This window comes from Simochromis diagramma, unplaced genomic scaffold (assembly GCF_900408965.1).
Source record: "Simochromis diagramma unplaced genomic scaffold, fSimDia1.1 OVJJ01000321.1, whole genome shotgun sequence".
Lineage (NCBI taxonomy): Eukaryota > Metazoa > Chordata > Actinopteri > Cichliformes > Cichlidae > Simochromis > Simochromis diagramma.
This window is the reverse complement of record NW_024386772.1, coordinates 3,799,742-3,821,733: the sequence shown is the minus strand read 5'-3', so window position 1 is coordinate 3,821,733 and position 21,992 is coordinate 3,799,742. Positions and strand designations below refer to the sequence as shown.

Here is a 21,992-nt window from a genome sequence, read left to right as displayed (position 1 = left end):
TATCTGTGTGACTGCTGCCTAGCAGACTTAAACACAGAGCGCTGGTACACTCTAGAGGCCTTTTATAAGAATACATCTATAATGATACAGGAAGTCTTTTCTCTTGGTGTTGCTCCTTTATTTGAAACATAAAAGTAGTTAACGGAACATTTGTTTGTTTTTCGAAATGTCACACGTGGACATTTATCTTTTCAGATCCACTCTACCTCTCTTTCACCCTCTCTCACACAGTCTTCTCATTCATTCAATCTTTTCAACAACATATCAGGAGCAGAAAAAAAAAAAGAAAAAAAAAGAAAAAACCCATCTCCTACAAATCAGTTTTGATTTACAATCATTCTATCAGTCAGTCATTCATTGGCAAAAGTAAAAGTAAAAGTAGGCATGTTACGACGAGGTGCTGGTGTCCTCTGCTCTCTGCTCACATTATCTAAAGCCACAAGCTTCATATCAAAGCAACCACTGGTTTCTACCCCTTAGAAGGAATAGACTGGTTTCTATTGGGGGCAACAGCAGGCCTCTTGGTCATCTTACCAGGTAAATGATGGGAGTATACAGAAAGGAAAAAAAAAAACAAATGTGGCAACTTTAGCATGTTGAGCTAAATGACGGCGAGGCCCTGCAGTTAAATCTGACCTCGTCAATGATTAATGACCAACAGATGCAAACGTTTTCTGTGTTTAAACCCACAGATCTGTGCGGATCTTATAGGATTTTTTTCAGGGGAATGTTGGATTTATTTTTTCTCCATAAAAGTTGAGACTCTCCCTGCTATTTTTAAACTTTAAAAAGGACCAATTTGCCTATTTACCTTCTTTGAAACACGAATGCCTTTGCAGGTGTGAACTGAGAACCAGAGGTTAAATAGCACAGGGGCTGGCTCGCTCTTAAAAGTCACTGATTAACATGCATCTAATTTGTTTACAGCAACGATTTAAAGACAGTTTTGTGTGCATAGTAAAGTTACTAAGCACCACTACCTATTGCAAATCATTTAGACCCATGTTAGTTTCCTCCTGTAATTCTGAGGTGGAGGTAGGAACCATTTTTAGCACCATACGCTGGCGAATTTGTGTAAAGAACTACAGAACCTCTTATAAAATTTACACAATATGTAAGGGTACAGTTTCACAGTACAACTTCAAACAGTTTCACTGTAATGCTGACAGTGAAAAGAAACACCCCTGAACACTCCTAAGCTGAAATTATGGCCAATGTATCCATTTTTCCTTGTTTGTTGACATTTGTAAAGCTAGAAATGCTGCACAGCCGGGTGCTGCTGTGAAGGGCTGGATAAACTAGTTACAGGCCTAGATCCCTCTGTTGGTAAAGACGCAGGTTATAACATGTTAATTTTTAGCTTTGGTGGGGCTGATAGGTTGAACTGAGTCCATCTAGTTTGCGGTTTGCTTTCAGCTTTTCTGGTGTGCAAAGCTTTGCCAAACTGAGACGAGCTAAGCTAACAGTCTCCGGATTATGCCTCAACATTTAACAGACTTGAGAGTGGCATCGATCAAAAAAAAAAAAAAAGTTTAACTGTTAACTACCACATATTGCCTCATCTTCATAATAAAGCTAATACAACTCAAAGTTGGAACTTAAGCACAAAGAAGCAGCATCTATGATGAAGCGGGTACAGGCAGCTCTTCCCCAAAGTCTCATCACTTCACAGGTAACCTGACCAAAAGGCAAACGTCCAAAAAACACCAGGTACATGTTTACACACCCTGTTTTAGTGACTTTTAGTTCAGTGCAGTGGGTCACTACACAAACATCTCGAGGTCCAATTGTAATGTAGTGTCGTGGAAGCTAGTATTGACGAAGTGGGAGGGGCAGGGGTAGTGTTGAAACGTTATTAGTGTTCATAACCACATTTCTTTAGGAAAGTTACTCCACAAAGCATGTGCCGTTAATTTTGGTTAGTGAGAAATAAATGGAGGTATTAGCTTTTACACTGTGTCACATACTGTACGTCACATTTGCCAGAAAATCCAGGGTTCCTCCTCTCACTCCTCTCCACATTTCCTCCTATCCCTTTACCACTCTCCCTCTTTGTACTTGCCTCACTCCCTTTCCTTCCCTCCCTACACCCTCTCCTTCCCCCCTTCACTCAATGCTTGAGAGAGAAGTCCCCTGTGTTGAGACGGGGTCGAGGCAGGGCCCCAAACATTTCCGTCCCATCAGTGGCTCCAGGGGCCAGCAGAGCCTTCATACTGGCAGCGATGTGCTCCAGGTCAGCACAGCCCGACTAAGAGACAAACACAGGGAAAACGAGGGGTTAACAAGGGATATGGACTGAAACTGACCAGTATCGAATATTGCCTTTTCATGTTCATTTCCTGTACATTTCTGGTGTTCGACATTCCCAGCTCGACCGTAAACACTCTTTCTGTCAGTTGTGTTCGACAGTGCCGTCATGGCCATTAATGGGTGCAAATGAATAGCGTCTTTGTTTTAGTCTTCAGACAGCATGAAATATGTCAGGATGGACTGACACCAACGGGCATGAACGCTAAAAACAAAAGCCTGCTTAATTATCAAAATGTCATGACCCATTTCTTTTCAGGAGGTCCGTTTATCTATGCCCATCAAGCTGTTGGATCAGAGCATCTGAATTCTGTTTGCACATTTTTTTCCAGAATTTATTTTCATGACTAAAAAAAAAATCCTTAAACTGCCTGTTCTTAAACAGATTATAACATCTGTGTTTAAACTACCAGCCAGGCATTATGTCTGCATTCATTCTGAATCAGAAAACCTCATAATGACATTCTAACATTTAATACCACTGAAATTTGTTAGCTACAGATAGTACCACCAGATAAACCTCAGCTCAGCACTGAGTTTAACTCATGGTAAGTTATCCAACAATTCATTAAAATAATTCATTAATTCTAATTTGTTCCCCCTCCTTTCATTTATGGCAATGAACAGGGGTTGTAAAACACGACGCTCTCCGTGCAGCTCCTATCCACCATTTTTCGATGCATTATGCATTTACTTATGCAAACTATGCCTGAGTTTGGCCCAGCAGAAACTCCACTTTTTCCTGGACTTGCTCTCCCAGTTGCCGTTCTGTACTACATAACTTAGATTATCTAGTAAGTTAAAGGTATCAGCCTCCAATGCATGATCCATCACACTAACTTTACATTACATGAGTGCAGGCCATAGAGCTACAGTAGCAGACACCATCTGGCAAATTAAATTGTGGGGTGGCCTAGCATGTTATCTGTGATCGACACAGACGCACTACAAATAAATTCATGAGAGCTGCTGAACGTTGTTGTGATGCGATTTGATAACATTAGCACACAGATTAGTTTGATAAGAGCAGATGTGAGGTCACTGACGGGCAATCAAAAGGAAATGCATTATTAGATTTAATAAAATTGAATTCTCTTTGGAGTCGAATGTTATTGGACTGTTATTCAGGATTATGTAAGTATATTAGTGGGTCTACTGCATATTTTTTAAACTGTATAATGCTGAAATGCTTAAAAAAAAAAAAAAACATTCAAAATGGTTGAAAATGAAACGCTGCAAAAGGCACCACTAATTCAACCTACAATCCAAAGTTTCTGCTGGTTTATACTCTGAACTATCACTTTGCATTTTATGTAATGTTTTGGTCCCAGTAAGGATTCTAACAATTTTTCCAGTTACCCGACTGCTCAGTAGTCAGTGCTGCTGGCCCCTTTTGACCTGAGTCTGTATGTAACCAACCATGGTGATCAACACTTAGGAGAAGTTAAGAGTTAAAACTAGTTAGTCTGAGCTGTAAACGACTGACTGGCTGCCCACAGATCTCCATGTGTGACACAGAAGGTCAGATCATTTGGCCTCAGTGTCCGAGATGCACTCACCCGTTCTCCACTGTTGCTGTCTCCCTGAGCAGCTCTGCCTCCTCTGCAGCCCCACACAGGCACAGATACAGGCAGGGAGCGGGCCAACGCCATGGGATGGGACTGACGGGATGAATACGCACCCTGACCCACAGCCATACCGCGCGATGGCGGAGGGGCATCCTCGCTCAAGGAGCCTGAAACAAATTTAAAAATAAAGAAATTCAGCTCATGCACATATGTGTATGTGTACATATGATGCTCGGCATATTGAACGCTCACCATCCGTGCTCTCTTCCTCTCCATCAGATTCAAAGAACGGCTCACAGTCCCGAGAAACAGAGTCCTCATCCATAGAGAACACACCTGAAGCAGAAGGCATACTTTGAATTGGAATAAACACAACACGTGCATTACAAATTGATTTCTCGCTTTCTTTTCCTAAATGTTTTTGCACCCATTTCAACACCATCGAAATGTTTTAAAACTCTTTGTTTTAACATTTCTGTTTCAGAAAGTGAAAACGGAACGAATGAAGCGTTTTAATGATCAAAACACTGAAACAACCTGAATAATGAGCAACCTCCTCATTATCTAAAGTGTGTGTGGCTGGAAAATATGGCCAGCTCATAAAAGCTCATAAAACTAACAATTAAATAGTCCGAGGATGGAGAGTAATGGTGCCAGAGAGCCTGCAGGACTAAATGAGCAAATCACTACCAAGTCCCATGAAGATATTTTGGGTTTTCCCAGAGATTTTCCTTTTTTGGATGACAATTAGAGACGGATTGTAAAAATTAAAAAATTAATAATAATAATTATTATTATTATTATTAGACAAATGTCAAAGACCTCTCACACTGAAAGATTATCATGCATTATATCTGAGCATGGTTATGAAACTTTGATAAATACTGGAAAGGATGCACTGAGTTTACCAAAACACAGGATATCAACAAAAACACCTCACACCAACTGAGCACGGTGGTGGAGGAATGATGAATGATGCTTGTTTTGCACCATCATTTGCGGGACATGGGCACCGTGCAATCATTGAATCAAGCATGAACTCCTCTGTCTACCCAAGTATTCTACAGTCAAATGTGGGTCCATCTGTCCAGCAGCTAAAAATAGCTGAAACTGGATCGTGCAACAGGACAGTGATCTTAAGCACAACAGAAAATCTCCAACAGAATAGCTTGAAAAAACAAACAAACAAAAAAACAAACAAAAAAAAGAACCAAGATTTCACAACGGCTCAGTCCAGCCCTCAACCTCACTGAAATGCTGTGGAGGGATCTTAAGAGAGCTGTGCATAAATGAATGGCCACAAACACCATCTTTAGGCCTACAAAACAGACTAGGTAAAGGCAACGTGTTGAATTTTTATTAAAATAATTCAGCAAACATAAAGTCAAACTACAACTGAATAAGTGTGGACGCTGACGTGGTTTTCATGTGTCCTTTTGTGAAACCGATTGTAGTTTAATAGAACTTATATGTGGGCATATGTATTATAATAATTAAGTTTTTTTTTCTTAAATTAAAAAAAAAAAAAAAAAAAAAAAAAAAAAACAGAATACTTCAAGTCATCACGTTTCCAGTGAGAACACAGTAAGAATCTGCATGGATCAGGGACACAGCAACAGATTACGGTGTCGTTCCTCACCTGCACTTTCATTCCCATAGGGTCTCCTCTCATCCATGTCCTCTTCCTCTTCTTCATCCTCACCCTCTTCTTCTAAATCCTCAATCCCAGACCTCTGTCGACCTCGCTCGGCCTCCAACGCGCTCTTCTCATGTTCCCTCTCTCCGGTACCGTTCTGCCCGCCGCCCTGCCCGGTCACGGCTCCTGAGCTGTAGATCGACGGGTAGTTTTGGGAGTACAGTCTTCCGCTAGGACTGACTCCTCCCACTACAACGTCACTTGTTAAGCTCTGCACCAACAACAGAGAATCAAACACATTACAGATGTGAACTTTCTGAATCAATACCGCAGTTTGCTATCTAAAGCAAACAGTTCACTCACCCCCCTGTTTCCAGGGTCAGAGGTCAAGTCAACCACTAGCTTGGTTCCTCCCTCTCCTCCAGCTTGGCGTGTGTGCTTTTGGGCTGTTAGCATGGTTGTGGAGTGCAGCACACCGATGTCATCCATGTAGCGACGCGCCGACTCAGCCAGAAATCCCTGACCCCATACATTATAAGAGAAATCGCACTCCCTGGAAAAGGCACTGCCGCTCTCCCGCTTCCTCCCCACTTCTCCTTCTCCAGTCACCGACCGGAACTTCTTACAGGCTGTGAGTATGGCCAGGTCGCAGCCAGACTTTTGGCAATACACTTCTGCTGCAGAAAGTAGTGCCAGCCAGCTCTCTTTGTGGTTGTCTGGGATTTCGAGCTCGGATGACTGCGTGATGGAGGCCATAATGGTGCTAAATGCTGTTTACAGATTTCTTTGATGAGCTGATTTGATGAGACAACTGAGTAATACTAAGAAGTGATGAAGAGCTTTGAGGACTTGGGGGCACCAAACTTAACAAAATACTGACTTTGGTAGCTGTGGCGTGTCTGACTTTGCTCAAATGGCTGAAAACTTACAGTTACTCACTTGCTGGTGTATGGATAGTTTTTGCACTGATGAAGATGAAGGGGAAGGGTAGGACCTATTAGGCAGAGAGGCACTGGGTGACTTTGAGATATGACATACAAGGTGGTGTCCTTACACACTGGAGAGCCAGGGGAGAGAAGAGGTGTTGTCAAGTTGCTGGTGATACCTAAAAAAAATAGAAATAAATAGAGTTCGGTTAAATCACTACTGTTTTTTTTTTTTTTCATGTGAACAATAAACACAAAAAGGTTGGAAGAACTTAAAAAAAATGCAGACAACTGATTGGCTCAATTTGTGAATTTGTGACTTCTCAAAGAACATTACAAAAAGACTTAAAAGTTCTTCAAGCACAATCCAAGACTGAGATCATAGTGGAATTGCCTCTAATTACATTGAACATCTGATGTTTAAAGACAATTAAAGGATTCCAATTATACTTTAACCCCTTTAACAGCCACCATCAAATAACGTAGGGGTTGAAAGAGTTGCATATTAGGCAACAGCCACCTAACACAGGACCCTGGAAAGATTACCTAAAATTCAACTTCCACTGGATTGTAAGAAAATACATAAATCATACAGAGTACCAGTGCTTGTTCCTGTTACTGCATGTCACAGACATTAAAAACAGACTGATTTTGCAGGGGTTAGATGGGAACATTTCTCACGATTCACTAATTTTATATGGGTTTAGCTCCATAGTGTAGTGATTAACACATTCACTTGGCAAGCAAACGGTCAGTGGTTTCACTCTAGCCCGAAATACAAATCCCTTTGAGATATCAGCAGGTAAGGAAAACTCCATTGCCATTTACAAGTACCTGTAAACTCCATAAAAAGGGAAAGATGACAACCTAACCCTACCCCAACTCACTAGGTGGACGTGAAGAGGTTAACTGGGGTTTAGTCAACCTAGAAAACACTCCCAAGTCAATCACAGAAAGTTGATTCTGGACGTAGTTTTTTCAGACTGAAAAACTGGGGGGGGGGGGGGGGGGGGGAGTCTGGTGTACACAAGTCAACATGTGAGTCTCACAAGGAATGTAGCAACAAAAAAACAACAAAAAAAAGTGTTGATCTATGGATGTACCCCTACTGGCACCCAAAGATACCTTAGCTTCCCTTTATGCTTACACGCAGTTGTAACAATTGCATTCAAATAAACTGTTGTATATTTATTCTTCGTGTGATCAACCCCAAACCTTCAACCTGCGTAGTTTATTTTATTAAGTTAAATATAATAAAATGCCATCCTAATGCCTTCCACACTGTTGCATGCAAACACGCTCTCTGACCCACATTTGGTTTTATGGGACCTGGTCTAATTTAGGTGTGTGCAGGTTAACGTGTAAACCTGCATGAATTAGTCTGACTGTCGCAGCCCCCACCAGTTCTGTGGGCTGCATGACACCTACCGATGCTAACTACTGTAGCTACTGCACCGCTTTCAAACCACTCTGCTCGCTCCTGCTTCCATTTGCTGCCACATCTGCACTGATCTATGTCTCATTTCTGAACTGCACGCTGTGGGCATTACTGCACGGTTGCCACCACTGCTGCTGTTGTTGTTGTTGCTGTTGTTGTTGTTGTCGCTGATCTTGTTGTTTAATCAGTGTTGTGTGCAACCTCCTCATGATGGAAGCACACTTCACCTCCATTTTCGGGCTTTAGTAGGAGTCAAGATTTGGAAAGATAAATTACAAAAACGAGGTGAGACCTTCACCTACCTTGTCAGTTTCTTTCTTCCACGCTGCCAGATGTTTATCGACCTTAAAGTTGTTTGAATCTTTCGTACTGTGCCTTCTACCACGGTTTCTCTCCCCTTGCTAGGCTCGACACCAGCGAGAGCAAGCTAGCAAGGATTAATAAGGCCTTTTCCGGTCAGGAATTTCGCAATAAAAGTCTGTTTCGTCAACATAACACGGCGTGCATTTTTTTTTTTAAATTAAGTAAAATACAATTATTTAAAGTAAAATAATCTTGAACTCAAAGCTGTTGGTAAAAAATATTACTTTCGGAGAAAAAGTATTTTTTAAACTCTTACTTTACAGGAGAAAAATCAGTATACAGTTACCCATTGTTTTTTAAGGGGTTTTTAATAAATAAATTTAATACCTGCAATTTTTTAATCTCTCAGTGTGCATTTAAAGTGAATTTAGATTAAGTTTCAACATAACTTATCAAATAAGCGTCCTAGTGTTTCAAAGGCCAGACTTGCTTTAAATGATTTTTGTGTAAACTTGGATAACTTGTTTATTTACTTCCTAATAACTTCCAAAACTTGAAATTAATTAATTATAGGTAGTTACATACATTACTTGAGTTTATTGCCAGAGAGTCGCGTGGACATGTGTGGTCCTCAAAAGGAAATGTAAATCAGTTAATAAAATGTTAAAAAAATAATAATAATAATAAAAATCCACTGGTCCTACTAAAGATTAAGTTGGGGTACTATTAAAATGACCTCACCCTGACTACATGATCACACTCCCATATCACTACACTCAACTTTTCTAGAAAGCTACAAAGCCATCGTAGTCCACTGGCCTAAGTGTGCGCACTAGCCGCCGGAAGTCCTAAAGAACACAGAAGAACTGAGGTCAATTAAAAATCCTAAACACAAACAGAACAAAGCAAGCCCTATACTGAAAGTACAACTCAATGAATGACAGAAATTCAACACTACGGAGCCCAGGTATATGGGTATATGACTCCTGAGGAAATACTTTAAAACGAGTCTCTCTGGAGGAAAACCGATCCCCAGTTATTACTCAATCAGCTACAGTAACTCATTAAGGGAACAGTAGCTCTACTGCACACATACAGATTAGAATACTGTGTTGAATCAGCTTCCTTCTCTGAGCAAGACAAAGCGGCCTATTACACCTGGTCCTGTGCTACCTTAGCATCTCCCACAAACACAGTTCTTACAACTGCTGAATCTCCTAAGCACCAAAGGAATCCCTACACTACATATGCACTACATATTTACTAACTAAATGACAAAAAGATAAGCACTTGGGTTTAAGTTAGGTTTAGGTTAATAGCAATAATTTATTTATTTAATTTAAAAAAAATTATAAACCATTTTATAATGCCAGGGTTTGTGTTATATATAGCATTTTACATTCACTTAATACGGCAAATGTCAAGGTGATGCTAATGTATTTAAATGAATCAGTAAAGCCAGCTTGGATTCTGACCCGGTTTTTTATTTTATTTTATTTGTTTATTTATTTATTTTGTCAAGAAAAGAAATTGAGACGTATATGTAAGAAAGCCGTCCTAGAAACAAGTCTTTCCACTTCATCTAAATTAGTTTAAATTTTAATTGGAGAAAAGAAAGAAAGAAAAATACATGTATAGAAACACAAGTCAAATCCCTGGGTAAAAAAAAAAGTTTTAATATTTTTAAAATATGCTTTCACACATTTTTTTTTTACCACTATCTCTGCTCTTTGAACTCAGGACTCTCTCTCTCTGGCTCTTATCCGTTTTTTAACTCTGCCTAACTTGACGCCTCTCTGACGTCACCTGTTTACTGCCTTCCATTCGAGAGCACGTTTCACACGTGACAGACGTTTGGGGCCGGGCTCGTGCTCGCTCTGTTCTCGTGCACATGGAGCTGTCCCCCCTAGCCTCATCAAAGCCCACCTGCCCTACCAGCTACTCGGAAGTTATGGGCCTGCGTTGTTTCTGCAGTAAAAGCTGGATAGCTCCAGCAGCTGCCGTCCCTCCCTTTAAAGTGTCGTTAATGACGCAGCCCTCGGTGAACCAGCAGCCTGAGTGATTTTGGAGTTGTGTGTTTTCTGCCACCTGGCGGTCACAATGAGAGCTTGCAACAGCACACTTGGGTGCCGAATAAACATCTATCCAATGATCAGTATGAGCCGCTCGTATTGCTGTGATTATTACACTGCTATTTGGAAACACCTGAGAGTAGTGTAATTATGTTAGCTGTAGTCTAGCAGTTATATTGAGAAAAAGTGCAACATCACTGTCTGAAATTGCACAATAGTAAAAAAAAAAAAAAAAATGTGGGTCAGCAGCTCTAAATGTGGCATTTCTTCCTTTCTTTCTTGCGAGGCCAGAAGAAACTAATTGTCAGCAGAGCCCTGATATCATTATCACGTTCAGTAGCTATAGATCAGCATGAATTTGGAGTCATGTTTCTCTCAGCTGGCGCTCGGCAGGGAGATGTGGTCCTTTTGTAGCTAGATGCTCTTTTGCACTCTCCTCAGGATCTTCCTTGAGCTTTATAAATCTGTGTTTATATATTTCCCAAATAGACATTAACGTTGACATTTATCCTTTTAATAAGTTGCAATCAAATAAATATTGATCATAGCAGCTCTTGGTCACAATACATTTTTTCTAAACACATAAAACGGTTGTAAATCGATGAATTATTTAAACCCCAATCAGCCACACTATTTTAGCAGCAGATATAGGGCTATCATACAAAAACTCTATTATTTCTCTGTGATGGATATCCTCTGTTCTAATGTAATTATCTTGCTGGTGTAGAGGGGATGTAGGGATGCCTGAAACTGCGACTGCATCTGAAAGGTACCATCTGTTCATCCCCACCGAGATCAGTGCCAGAAATATTGTTTTTGAAATATCCCTGAAAGCAGCGAGTTTGTCTAAGGCCTGCCGATCTGCTCTGGTTATTCAGCTGCAATTTGACAGCCGAGTAACCCATTATGTTCAGAATATCTAAATTTAAATATTTTCATCTTTCCAGTAACTGTAGAGTTTTAGTATTAGTATTAGTGTGTAGTATTGTATTGATCATTCTGGTCATGTCAAGGCAAGATGATCAGATCCCACAAAGTTTGAGGCAAAGAGTGTTATATTTTGATGTAACTGTGAACAATATTTTATTTAAATGAAACTTTCCTAAAGCATAAATGGAAGCTTGGGAATATTTTTATGGTCTTATGTGATATTCTTGAGCCACATTCACATTAAAATGCTGTGCATGCCCACATTTTTCTGTCTTTGAAACCAGTACATTTTGTAACATCCTTTCTTCTTCCTTTAAGTGAGCTGAGTCATTGGTTTGTTTAAAAAAGAAAGTGCTGAAACCTAATTTTGAGTAGTCTAGAGTAGCTCTCATGTAATCATTTCCTCATTATTTTAGCTAAAGTTTACATCAAGTACTTAACACATGCACTGTGTGTTGGGATGTGCACAGTCTTTTGATGTAGGTGTTCATCCTAACTGTGAGGCACTTTGTAACTGTGTTTGTTGTTGTCGTTGTTGTTGTTTTAGACTACAACTAAAGTTATTCTTTTTTCTTTTTCTAATCCATTGCTGTTTAGAGTCAGCGTTGTTTGCTGCCCTCTAGTGGTTGTCATGTGCATTACATAAAAATTTATATTAAGGTATTCAGACATAAATAGGTCACTGCTTGTAGCTGACATTAAAATCAAATCAAATCAAATAATACCATAAACTCTTACATAAATATCGGCCTCTGTAATAATATTAAAGCGTTTAAAATATAATTTAAAAACAAAGCAGTACAAATTACGTTCTGATTGGGTGTTTTCTGACATGACGTTGCCATGGGCGGGGTTTTGCATTAGCAGGAAGCTTGACGTCACGTTTGTTTTGGGAGAACGACGGAGACGACAGGAAAATGGAGCAAAGCGCTGAGGATTATAAGGTACTCCTGAATTAAATGTTTAACACGTTTTCACTGGCTGTTTCTGTGAATGTTCGTAACTGTGCTGTTGAATATTGGGCAGAACTTCTGATAGCTGACTAATGGTAGCATCTAAAGCTAGCTGTGGATCTCCAGTAACGTTCGTTAAGCTCGAGCTGGGCTACGTGGTGCTTTAGCTCGATATAAGAGCTGGATATATTTTTTTGTATAGTTGTGTGTATAACCACACAGACATGAAAGCTTAAAGTGTGTTCAGAAAGTCGCGAACTTAATTCAACTTTTCCTGTTTGGCTGTCTCGCTTTCACCCACTGACCTGAGCAGAGCAGTGACTTTATAGTCATGTGATGTGAATGTGTCATTTACCAGCTCTTTGTTATGATTTACCTGCCGGGGCAGCTGTTTGACTGGTCACGTGGTGCACGGGCTCGTTAATCACATTTGGGCACTGGGTGGGCTACATTTGCATTTATTTATTTTTTATTAGTAGCATTTAGTTTTTAATTTTAGTTTGCTGTCCAGTTTTCCAAAAAGTTTTAGCCATCGTCAATCATTTTTCAAATGAGGTTTAAAAATAACAGGAAAATACGTTAATCTTTTAAATAAGGTCTCGACGACCTCGTTTGCCATAACTATATGCTATTAAGGCGTTTGAGCTATTTCCTAGGAAATACCGAGCTGTCATTTAGCTTCCTGAGTTGAACCCACCATGGTTTTTGTGGGTTAATGCTTGTGGTGTTGACTGACAAAGACTGAAACTAAATGAGCTAATTTTATAGGTAGAGTGTTATCATGTAAGTATTTCAGTTAGTTCCCATGATTTCTAAAGTTTACGTTATTTTTACAATGATCACGTTTTGGTTTTCTCACTTGACCTCAGATAACTACGAGTTAGTTTGTATCAGCTGTGTTTGACGTTAATTCTTGTTTCCATCTGCCATGTGATGAGTTTATTCCACGTGGATGTTTGTTTGTTTTTTAACTGCAAGACAGTAAACTTTCTTTGTTTACAACCAACCTGCTGTCAGTGTGGTACCACCAATTAGCCCGAAGTCAGGAACACAGACCTGTTTGGCGACCACTGGTTCCTAAGGCAAAGTGGCTGCTGGAGGATTTTGGGTTGCCAGGAGGTCACTGACCAGTTTGTGTGTGTGACTGGGGCTGAAAAGACACGTTGGGCTATGGGAGGACGCCAGAGTACCTGGAGAGAACCCAATCAGGTGTATTGAGAACATGCAAATTCCACAATGATTGGGCAAAAACAGGGCTGGGCTAGCCTGAAATGCTGCTTAGATGTCACACAGAGTGCCTAGCCTTTGTGAAGAGGTGTGGACAACCTCTTTACCTTGAGAACACCAGTAGCGATAGGAATTCTGAGTATGCACAGGTCATTAAATCCCTGCTCTTTGTATATGGTTCAAGTTCAACTTCTGAGAGAAACAAGTGGTGTTCAACCACACAAGGTATCAGTTATACTGTAGTTATTGATGACTGATTAAAATAATCTTTAGGCTAATTCTTATTATCTGCCTGTTTGAGTGACTGAAATTTGACACCAATCAAAAAAAAACAAAACACCTTTAACTGCAAATACATTTTACACTTAATTTCTGCCACTTCATATTTATGTGGGGCTTTTTTCTCCTCAGCTGATATTTGAGAAGGAGGGGGTATACCTCCACACAAATGCCAAGAGGAGTAACCAGGACACTAGTATCCCAGGGTTCATCCGCATTGTGGAGCGGGTAAGAAAGTGTGTGTGAGCTAAGACTGTTTAGGTCAAAGGTATGATCAGGAAAGCACGGGGGTAACCTATCATGTCTTTATTTTTTCAGGCTGGGCTGCCAGCTCTAGAGTGGAGTCCACTGGAGGATGACGGTCGCAACGCTCCTGCTGTACTCTACAGCAAAAAGGTTGGGAACCATCTATTTGCTACATGCTGAAAAATAAAAAGTATTTGTATTTGTTATTAGCTCGACTAGGATTCTCATCCAATAATCTCCACCTGATCAGGATGGTGATGGAGGGGAAGAGGATACAAACTTTGACCCGGGCTATGAGCCAGACTGGGCAGTTATAAGCACCGTGAAGAAAGAACGAGAACACGTCCCAGTCAAAAGTTCAGGTGCAGTCTGCTTTTCTGGTGATCCTAGCAAAGGCTCGTGCTCAGAAAACTAAAAACTCCTCTTTTTTTTTTTCACAGGTCAGTGGGCGTTCTCGCTGCCTCTCTCAGAGCTGTACTCTCTTCGGAGGTCTCGGTTCTCCTTGGGTCGAAACTTTCTCGTGCTGACTAGTAGAGGTGGCCACCCACTGCCTCCTTTGCACTTCCACAGAGGAGGAACCCGGGAACTGCTGAGGGGACTTCAGCGCTACATTATTCTGGACCCGTAAGCATCACTGCAATCATTTTAGCAGCAGATTTCTAATTACAGTGGAATGCCAGCATTGTTTACATGCTGGAGAAACCCAGATTAGTACCTCAGTTTCAGATGCCCTTTGCTTCTTTGTCAGCGTGTCATGTGGTTTCTGTTCTTGTTATCAGGTCACCACTTGACGGGCGGCTCTTCCTTGCCTACCCCCAGGACTCAGGCACGCTCCCTCAGTCCTTTGATAGGCTGCAGTTTCTTGATGATGGAGGCAATGATCTTGTCTCAGTAAGTAGATTTTTTTTGTTGTTATTTTTTTAGAGGATAGTGCATGTTGCATTTCTAGTGAGTAATTTTTTTTAAGTAATCTCGCACTTAATCGTTTTAAAATCTATGAATTACTAGCTTGTCCATTAACACCAGTGACCCAGTGATGAGGTCATCTTCCACCGAAGCAGCATCAGAACTTGAAAACAAAAGCTAATGTGGAAGTGCCAAAATCTCAATTTCCTCTAAAAGCAGCTTGAGCTATATAGATCCCCGATGTTAACACCTCCAACTGCAGAGTAGTAATAAACATGTTCATAGCATTTTTGCAGTTCAGAGTTTTTGGCCTCCAGAGCCAGTCTCCCCTCGGATGACAACTAAATTCCGAAACCAATTTCAGATGTTTTTATGTTTAAAGTAGGTTGCATTATTTGGGCATGGTCACATTGACAGTTGGATGCCATCACAGGCAGATTTGTCCAGTAGCTGTTTACCAGCCTTCACCTCAATTACCTGCACTAAATGTGCAGGTAATTGTACTAATAGATCACACAAAACAGAAATTATTAGCAGGTTTCTGTATCTGTGCACTGCTCTCATACAGATTATGCATACAGAAAGCAAGATGGGATCGGCCAAAAACGAAACCATCAGAGCTTCAAACAGGTTCCACCAAGTCAAGTGGCATTTCATTTCAATCATATGCAGTGGTACAGTACACAGTGAAGCGAGACAATGGTCCTCCAAGACCTTGGTGCTACATATAACAGACAATCAACACAGGACTACATGCGGTGGCAGCGACACAGTGGTTTCATCTGTCTTTTTTTAATCATAGCCTTTGGTACCAGCTAACATTAGTGAAGGAAACATCATACTTAAAACGACAGGCCTTCATTTACATAAACATTCTTTTTTTTTTTCACCTATAACAGAGGTTTATCCATGACCCCTATGCCACTACATTTGGTGGATTCTCCAAAGTCACAAATTTCTTCAGGGCAGCACTTCGGCCTCCAGAGTCCCCCATCCACACACGTACTCCTCAGGATCCCAGTTTGCCTCCACAGCCTGATGAAGAGCCCGGATTCGAACTCATCACCTGCGTAAGAGAAAGATACAAAAAGATAATTTGAGCGCGGATAGATGGAATAAAAAATAAGTTATTAATGTTTGCTTTTATTTCTTTCATCAAGGGTGTGGAACTTGGTCCCAAACCAGATGTAACAAGGGGACAGCCTCTGGATAAGTGGGAGGAGTTTTTGGACTCTGAGGGGCGAGTGACTTGCAAAGAAAAAATCAAAGAACTTGTGTTCAGAGGGGTAGGACAGTAAATAGAGTTAGGTTACGTTCACACTGCAGGTCTTGATGCTCAATTCCAATTTTTCGATCAAATCCGATTTTTTTTGTCTGCTTGTTCACACTACAAATAAAATGCGACAGCAAACGCGCTCTAGTGTGAACCCTCAAAGCGGCCCGCATGCGCAAAAGAAGACGTCACACACAACGCGCTCTGTTTAGACCCAGAGCAAACAGTATTGTTTGACTGATGGCCCTTAATATAAAGACTTCGGACTTTACGTTTCCCAATTTTTGCTTTAAGTTATTTTGTTATTTACATAATAATGTAAATAACCTAATAATGATCCTTATTGCTGTTTTAGAGAGGAGCGGTGCTTCAAAGGATAGTTGCAGATTTCTGTCAGAATCTGCAGATTATACAGTACAAATAAAATGTTCACGTTTCTCCAACGTTGTCTTCCCAACAGTTTCACTGGATGGCCAGGAAGCGTTCGCGATGTCTTCTCAGGATAATTGGCATCTGTCTTGTGTCACTGACGTAAAAGATGGATTTCATGCGACTTGACCGTTCAAACAGCAGTCGCTTTCTAAAACATCGGATATGTATCGGATTCAGTACCACATACGAAAGTGACCCAGATCGGATTTGAAAATATCGGATTTGTGCCGTTCACACTGTCATACCATGATCGGATATGGGTCGCATAGGGTCAAAGAAATCGGATTTGATGCGCTTTCGCCTGCAGTGTGAACGTAGCCTTAGAGACAAACATGTGTTTCTCATGTTTAACCAGGTGTGCATTCTTTGATGGGGTTTTTGTGTATCTTGCAGGGCATCACACACTCACTGAGGAAGGAGATATGGAAATTCCTGCTGGGGTTTTATCCGTGGAACAGCACTGCCAAGGAAAGAGAGGACATTCTTCGGGTCAAAACGTTAGTAGAATTTTTTTTTCCTGTCATATCTTTATGATAATTTATTGAAGCTTTGGGAAACACTCTCATTGCCTTGCTTGGTAAATGGTAAATGGACTGGTTCTTATATAGCGCTTTTCTACTCCACCTGAGCGCTCAAAACACTTTATACAACTTGCCCTGTTCACACACATTTCCTACAAAAGTGCTTTCATAGCTAATATTCAAACACACATACACACACTCCGTTGGGTACATCAGAGAGTAACTTTGGGTTAGTAGCCAGGGTTCGAACCACCAACCTTCCAATTAGTAGATGACCTGCTCTCCCTCCCTCCTGAGCTAGCTGCAGACACTTTTTTTCTTTTTTAATGCTTAGCAGCGAGCCAGTGTATTTCCTAAAATCTTGAACTATTCACTTGCTTTAACAAGCCCTTCTGCGTGTGCAGGGATGAGTACTTCAGGATGAAGGTGCAGTGGAAGTCTGTCAGTGAAGAGCAGGAGATGAGAAACTCCCTCCTCAGAGGATACAGAAGCCTGATAGGTCAGTGCGTCTAATAACAGAAGATCTGTTCAGCGTTTAGTCAGCTGCCCGTCAGAAGTTAAACTGTCTTTGTTCTGTTGTGACAGAGAGAGACGTCAACAGGACAGACAGACACAACACTTTCTTCTCTGGGAATGACAATCCGGGACTGACCCTGCTTCACGACGTGCTGATGACTTACTGCATGTACAACTTCGATCTGGGTGTGTATTTATGAACCGCTGGTAAACAGATGTGCACTTCATAAATTGATCACCGGTACATGTGACTGCCAAAAAGACCACCTTTGGTAGTTTCCTGGTCTGGATCTTTCAGGTGTAATGCCACAATCTTCCCAGAAGTGGACGACCCAACAAATTCGCCCCAAGGTCACACCGTGCAAGGCGCATAGAAATAGCAGAAAACCCATGGGCTAAGTTCATGACAAGTATGGCTTGTTTGTAAAAGTTGCCAGGAGAAAGCCCGTTTTCTCTAAAAAGAACATGGCGCAGGTTTAGAAAGAGCAAACTACAAGACTTCAGGAACAATGAAACCAAAGTAGACGTGTTGGGCCATGAAGAACAGTGCCACGGCTTTGCAGTCACTGACTAGACCATGAACTCTTCTGTATACAAAAGTATTCCACAGTCAAATCTAAGGCTGCACAAGAGCTAAAGCTTGGCCCAAATTGGGTCATCTAACAGGACATCCTCTCCCAAGCACAACAGCAAATCTACAACAGAATGTTTTAAGAGAGTAATCCCTTCAAAGCCCAATTAACTGAAGCAATGCTGTAAAGAAGAGTGGACCAAAACTCCTCCAGATACTGATGAAGTCATATAGAAACCCATCACGTCAACCTATTGCTGCTAAAATTGGTTCTCTAAGTACACCACGTGATTCAGTAGCTTACTTTCACATGACTTCATATTGTTTGTATATGAAAATAAAAGTTGAACAAGCATTACGGTGCCAGTACAAGTGGCGTCTGGTGACCAGAAAGATTTGTAACAACAGGGAGGAAACGTATTCTACGACTTCCTGTTACTTAACTGGCTAATTTTCTCCACTTCATTGTGTTCAGCAAACAACAAAATAAACAGTGAAACAACAGAGATGTCCATGATGTTTTAAGACCAATCAACAAAGGGTTTGGCAGCGATTCAAAGCGGTTTGAGTAAAGTATGTATGTAAATATGTTTGTAACACAGGTCTCCTTTTTCATCGGTGCAGGTTATGTGCAGGGGATGAGTGATCTTCTTTCTCCTATCCTGTTCGTCACCCAGAATGAGGTGGAGTCATTCTGGTGTCTGACAGGATTCATGGAGCTGGTGGTTAGTAAAAATATCTGTTCTCTTTTTTGTTATCGTCTGTCACAAACCCGTGATCTTCTGTTGAGACACACAAGAGCTTTTAAAGCTGTTACTCTATATTTGAGTCGATTTCTGCTCCGAATGGAGAATTATTAACTCGGCAGCAGCACAAACATAACCTTTGAAAGTTTAAATGCACTTGGGCCAGTGAAGTGATTTTTGTGCAGTGACTTGAGACCTCATCAACATTTGATTTGAATGAATATAAAAAGCCCACACTTAAAACTGCTTTGGATGTCTCTCAGTGTACTCTTCTGCTAACTCGCCGCTGTCTCCAGTTGTGAAGCAACCACAAAAACACTCACTGGATTTTGGTTTGTAGCCTGAGGCTGTTTGCCAACAATCACAAGCATTACACCTTATTAAATGTTAAATAAATGCACATTCTCTCTCTTAAAAAAAAAAAAAGTCATCTGGTTCAATGTTGTGCTGAAATGTGATATTAATCATTGAGATCTGAGGAAGCAGTGAAAGAAAAACAATAATGAAATTAGCGGAGTGTCAAAGCAGAAACATCCTAAAGATTGATGTATTTGTAAGAAGCCGTAGACTCCAGCTGAAGAACAGGTCTTTGTTTTTCTGTCCTGCAGCACCAGAACTTTGAAGAGTCTCAGGAGGCCATGAAGCAGCAGCTTCTTCAGCTCAGTATCCTGCTGAAGGCGCTGGACCCAGAGCTCTGTGACTTCCTGGGTAAGTGAGCTCCTATTTAGCCAGGCACATTAACAGTAGAAGTGAGAGTGTAAAATGAAACGTGCAAAGTAAAGCTGGGCAAGATAAAGAAGTTTTAAAGCTACCTCCTTCATTCTTGTGTTGATTTGCACCTCAGCACTAATTTCAGTTCCTATCTAACTTGTATACATGTGCTTCTGTCTAAAAGGAGCAACTTGTCAATTTGCATGGCATTTGGGGAAGAAGATAAAGTCACAGGGAGGGAAAATCTGGCAGCTAGGGCAGGTAGTGACCAAAGATTGTCATGTCACCACAGTTCCACTCATCCCAACTGATTGTTCTTACTCAGATGTTATAGTAGAACTCGGTTTGGAGAGGTTGTTCCTGGCGGATGAATTTACGGTTTGAGGTTGGGTCAGTTTGACACCGAAGGCAAAGTCGAACCTTAAATATAGCAGCAATGCAGAAAGATGACCAGAGGTGCACAAAAGGAAGACATTACCGTGTTTTCTGTTGAATCTGACCTCTCACATATAAGTTTAGATATGCTGAAGGTGACATACATGCCACGCATATGTATGAAACTGAGAAAACTCTGGATGTGCAATAATAATTTCTTTTTTGTAAAGAGATAAAATTCCAGTTCTCCCTTCCTTGCATGTCCTTCAGACTCTCAGGACAGCGGCTCGCTTTGCTTCTGTTTCCGCTGGCTGCTCATCTGGTTCAAGAGAGAGTTTTCCTTTGAGGATATCCTCACACTGTGGGAGGTGAGTGCTTGACTGTACCAATTTAACATATTTGTGTCTTGAATTGATTTTTGTTATGAAACCGAATCCCACATTATTATTTTTTTTTACAGTCTACAGTAAGGATTGTTTGGGCTGCATCTTGACATCGCATTTTATGGCATCGTGTTTTCTTCCTCAGGTCCTCTGGACTCGTCTTCCATGTGAAAACTTCCACCTGCTGATCGCCTGTTCGATCCTCGAGTCCCAGCGAGAAGAGCTGATAGGCTCGAACCATGACTTCAACACTATTCTGAAGGTGTGTGTCTGGATTAAAGATGACAGTTTGTTTTTTTTTTCTGTAATCATACAGATTTTCATCTTCTATAATGTTTTTCATCTGCAGCACATTAACGAGTTGACAATGAAGTTGGACCTGCAGAGCGTTCTGCGTGGAGCCGAGGCCATCTACCTACAGCTGTTTCTGTGCAAGGTAAGACACAGGGCCACTTCATACCTCATGATTCGACATACAGCCAGTAAAATATCTGTTGGTCCAAATCTGAGATTATTTTTTTTTTATTAGTATTATCAGAATATAATAGGAAAACAATTTATCTTGTGCTATATTATGTTAACTGATAAATTAATAACTTGCTTCCCCTTTTTCCTCTTCCCTTTCCACCCCAGGAGCTTCCTGTTATGGTTAAGCAGGTCCTGGGCCTCTACGTCCCACCCAGCTCAGAGGAAGAGAGCCCAGACTCACAGGCCAGCGAGACACAGCGCCTCCTCAGCCAATCACAGCAAGGAGCTGCAGCTTCTAATTCAGCATGTGGCCCCAGCTGCTCTTAAATCTGATTATCAGCTGGTGGACTGACACTCACTAAGAGATGTGTGAAAGACATTTATATATGAAATATGTACTAAATATTATCCCATGGTATGGAGTGAAGACTGTTGTTACCGATGGTCAGAGGCAGGGGGCACTGTGGAGGCTCTTTTCTCTCACTGTGTGTTCATGAAAGTTACAATCCAATGTGTTTAAACACTATAGCCGTACTTGCAGTGCTGTTTTTGTGTGTATGCTGTCCTCCTCTGTTTCCTTGTCACTTGTTTACATCTCCTGTTTTCATGACACTTTTGCTTCTGCTTTTACTTATTATTCAACTATATTAATTCGTTTATCCCTTGCTTACGTTTCAGTTTATTTTGTGTTTTCTTACGGTCCTCTCACCACTCCTCCTGTAAAGGGAAATAGACGAAGCATAAACTCACTGGCAGTATTTTGCTAGTACTGTAAGATGCCATTCCAGCCCTATGCAAAGGTTGTGCATGCCTTATAGGTTCCACATGCCACTTTGGTAATATTAAGCCTTGTAACTATATGTATGATGTTCTAGCATTTTCATCTCATTATTACCAAATAAATGGTTGAATCATAACAAAACAGGGTATTTAAACTCTACTTTATCCATTTGTAAAAACTTAAGCAGAAGAAGTTCAAGATAACTGAACTTGATCCCCCTGTGGATAAGAATCAGGTGAGGAAGGAACAGACGATAACATCCTCCCCAAGACTTGAAAAGGATTCATTTATCAAATGGTGGAGGTGAGCCTCAGTGTGCAGGTCTGAGTTTACCTGCAGATCCACAGCAACAATAATACACGAGCCGACCGTGGGTCAGGGGGTTGGAAGCTCATCTTGTAAACCGGAAGGTTGCCGGTTCGAT

General features: G+C 41.0%; 2 protein-coding genes across 3 annotated transcripts; one reads left to right on the top strand and one right to left on the bottom strand.

The window, feature by feature from the left end:
- Positions 1–94: 94 nt before the first annotated feature.
- Positions 95–8,322, bottom strand: akt1s1 (AKT1 substrate 1 (proline-rich)). The gene is made up of 6 exons (XM_040043443.1): positions 8,178–8,322; positions 5,875–6,616; positions 5,515–5,782; positions 4,128–4,211; positions 3,867–4,042; positions 95–2,248 (listed from the first exon to the last, which is right to left on the bottom strand). The coding sequence occupies exons 2-6, from the start codon at positions 6,265–6,267 to the stop codon at positions 2,111–2,113; spliced, it is 1,059 nt and encodes a 352-aa protein (XP_039899377.1). The 5' UTR covers positions 6,268–6,616; positions 8,178–8,322; the 3' UTR covers positions 95–2,110.
- A 3,670-nt stretch (positions 8,323–11,992) lies between these two features.
- On the top strand, positions 11,993–21,714 carry tbc1d17 (TBC1 domain family, member 17). 2 transcript variants are annotated; one of them, XM_040043417.1, is made up of 17 exons: positions 11,993–12,124; positions 13,772–13,867; positions 13,958–14,035; positions 14,136–14,247; positions 14,326–14,509; positions 14,665–14,776; positions 15,691–15,861; positions 15,952–16,077; positions 16,890–16,993; positions 17,422–17,516; positions 17,603–17,719; positions 18,729–18,829; positions 19,459–19,558; positions 20,207–20,304; positions 20,465–20,581; positions 20,669–20,755; positions 20,953–21,714. In XM_040043417.1, exons 1-17 carry the CDS (start codon positions 12,098–12,100, stop codon positions 21,112–21,114), a joined length of 1,887 nt encoding a protein of 628 aa, XP_039899351.1. In that variant the 5' UTR covers positions 11,993–12,097; the 3' UTR covers positions 21,115–21,714. The 2 variants fall into 2 exon arrangements, with proteins under 2 accessions (XP_039899351.1, XP_039899341.1); XM_040043407.1 differs by lacking the exon at positions 11,993–12,124 and adding an exon at positions 12,980–13,585.
- The last annotated feature ends 278 nt before the right edge of the window (positions 21,715–21,992 follow it).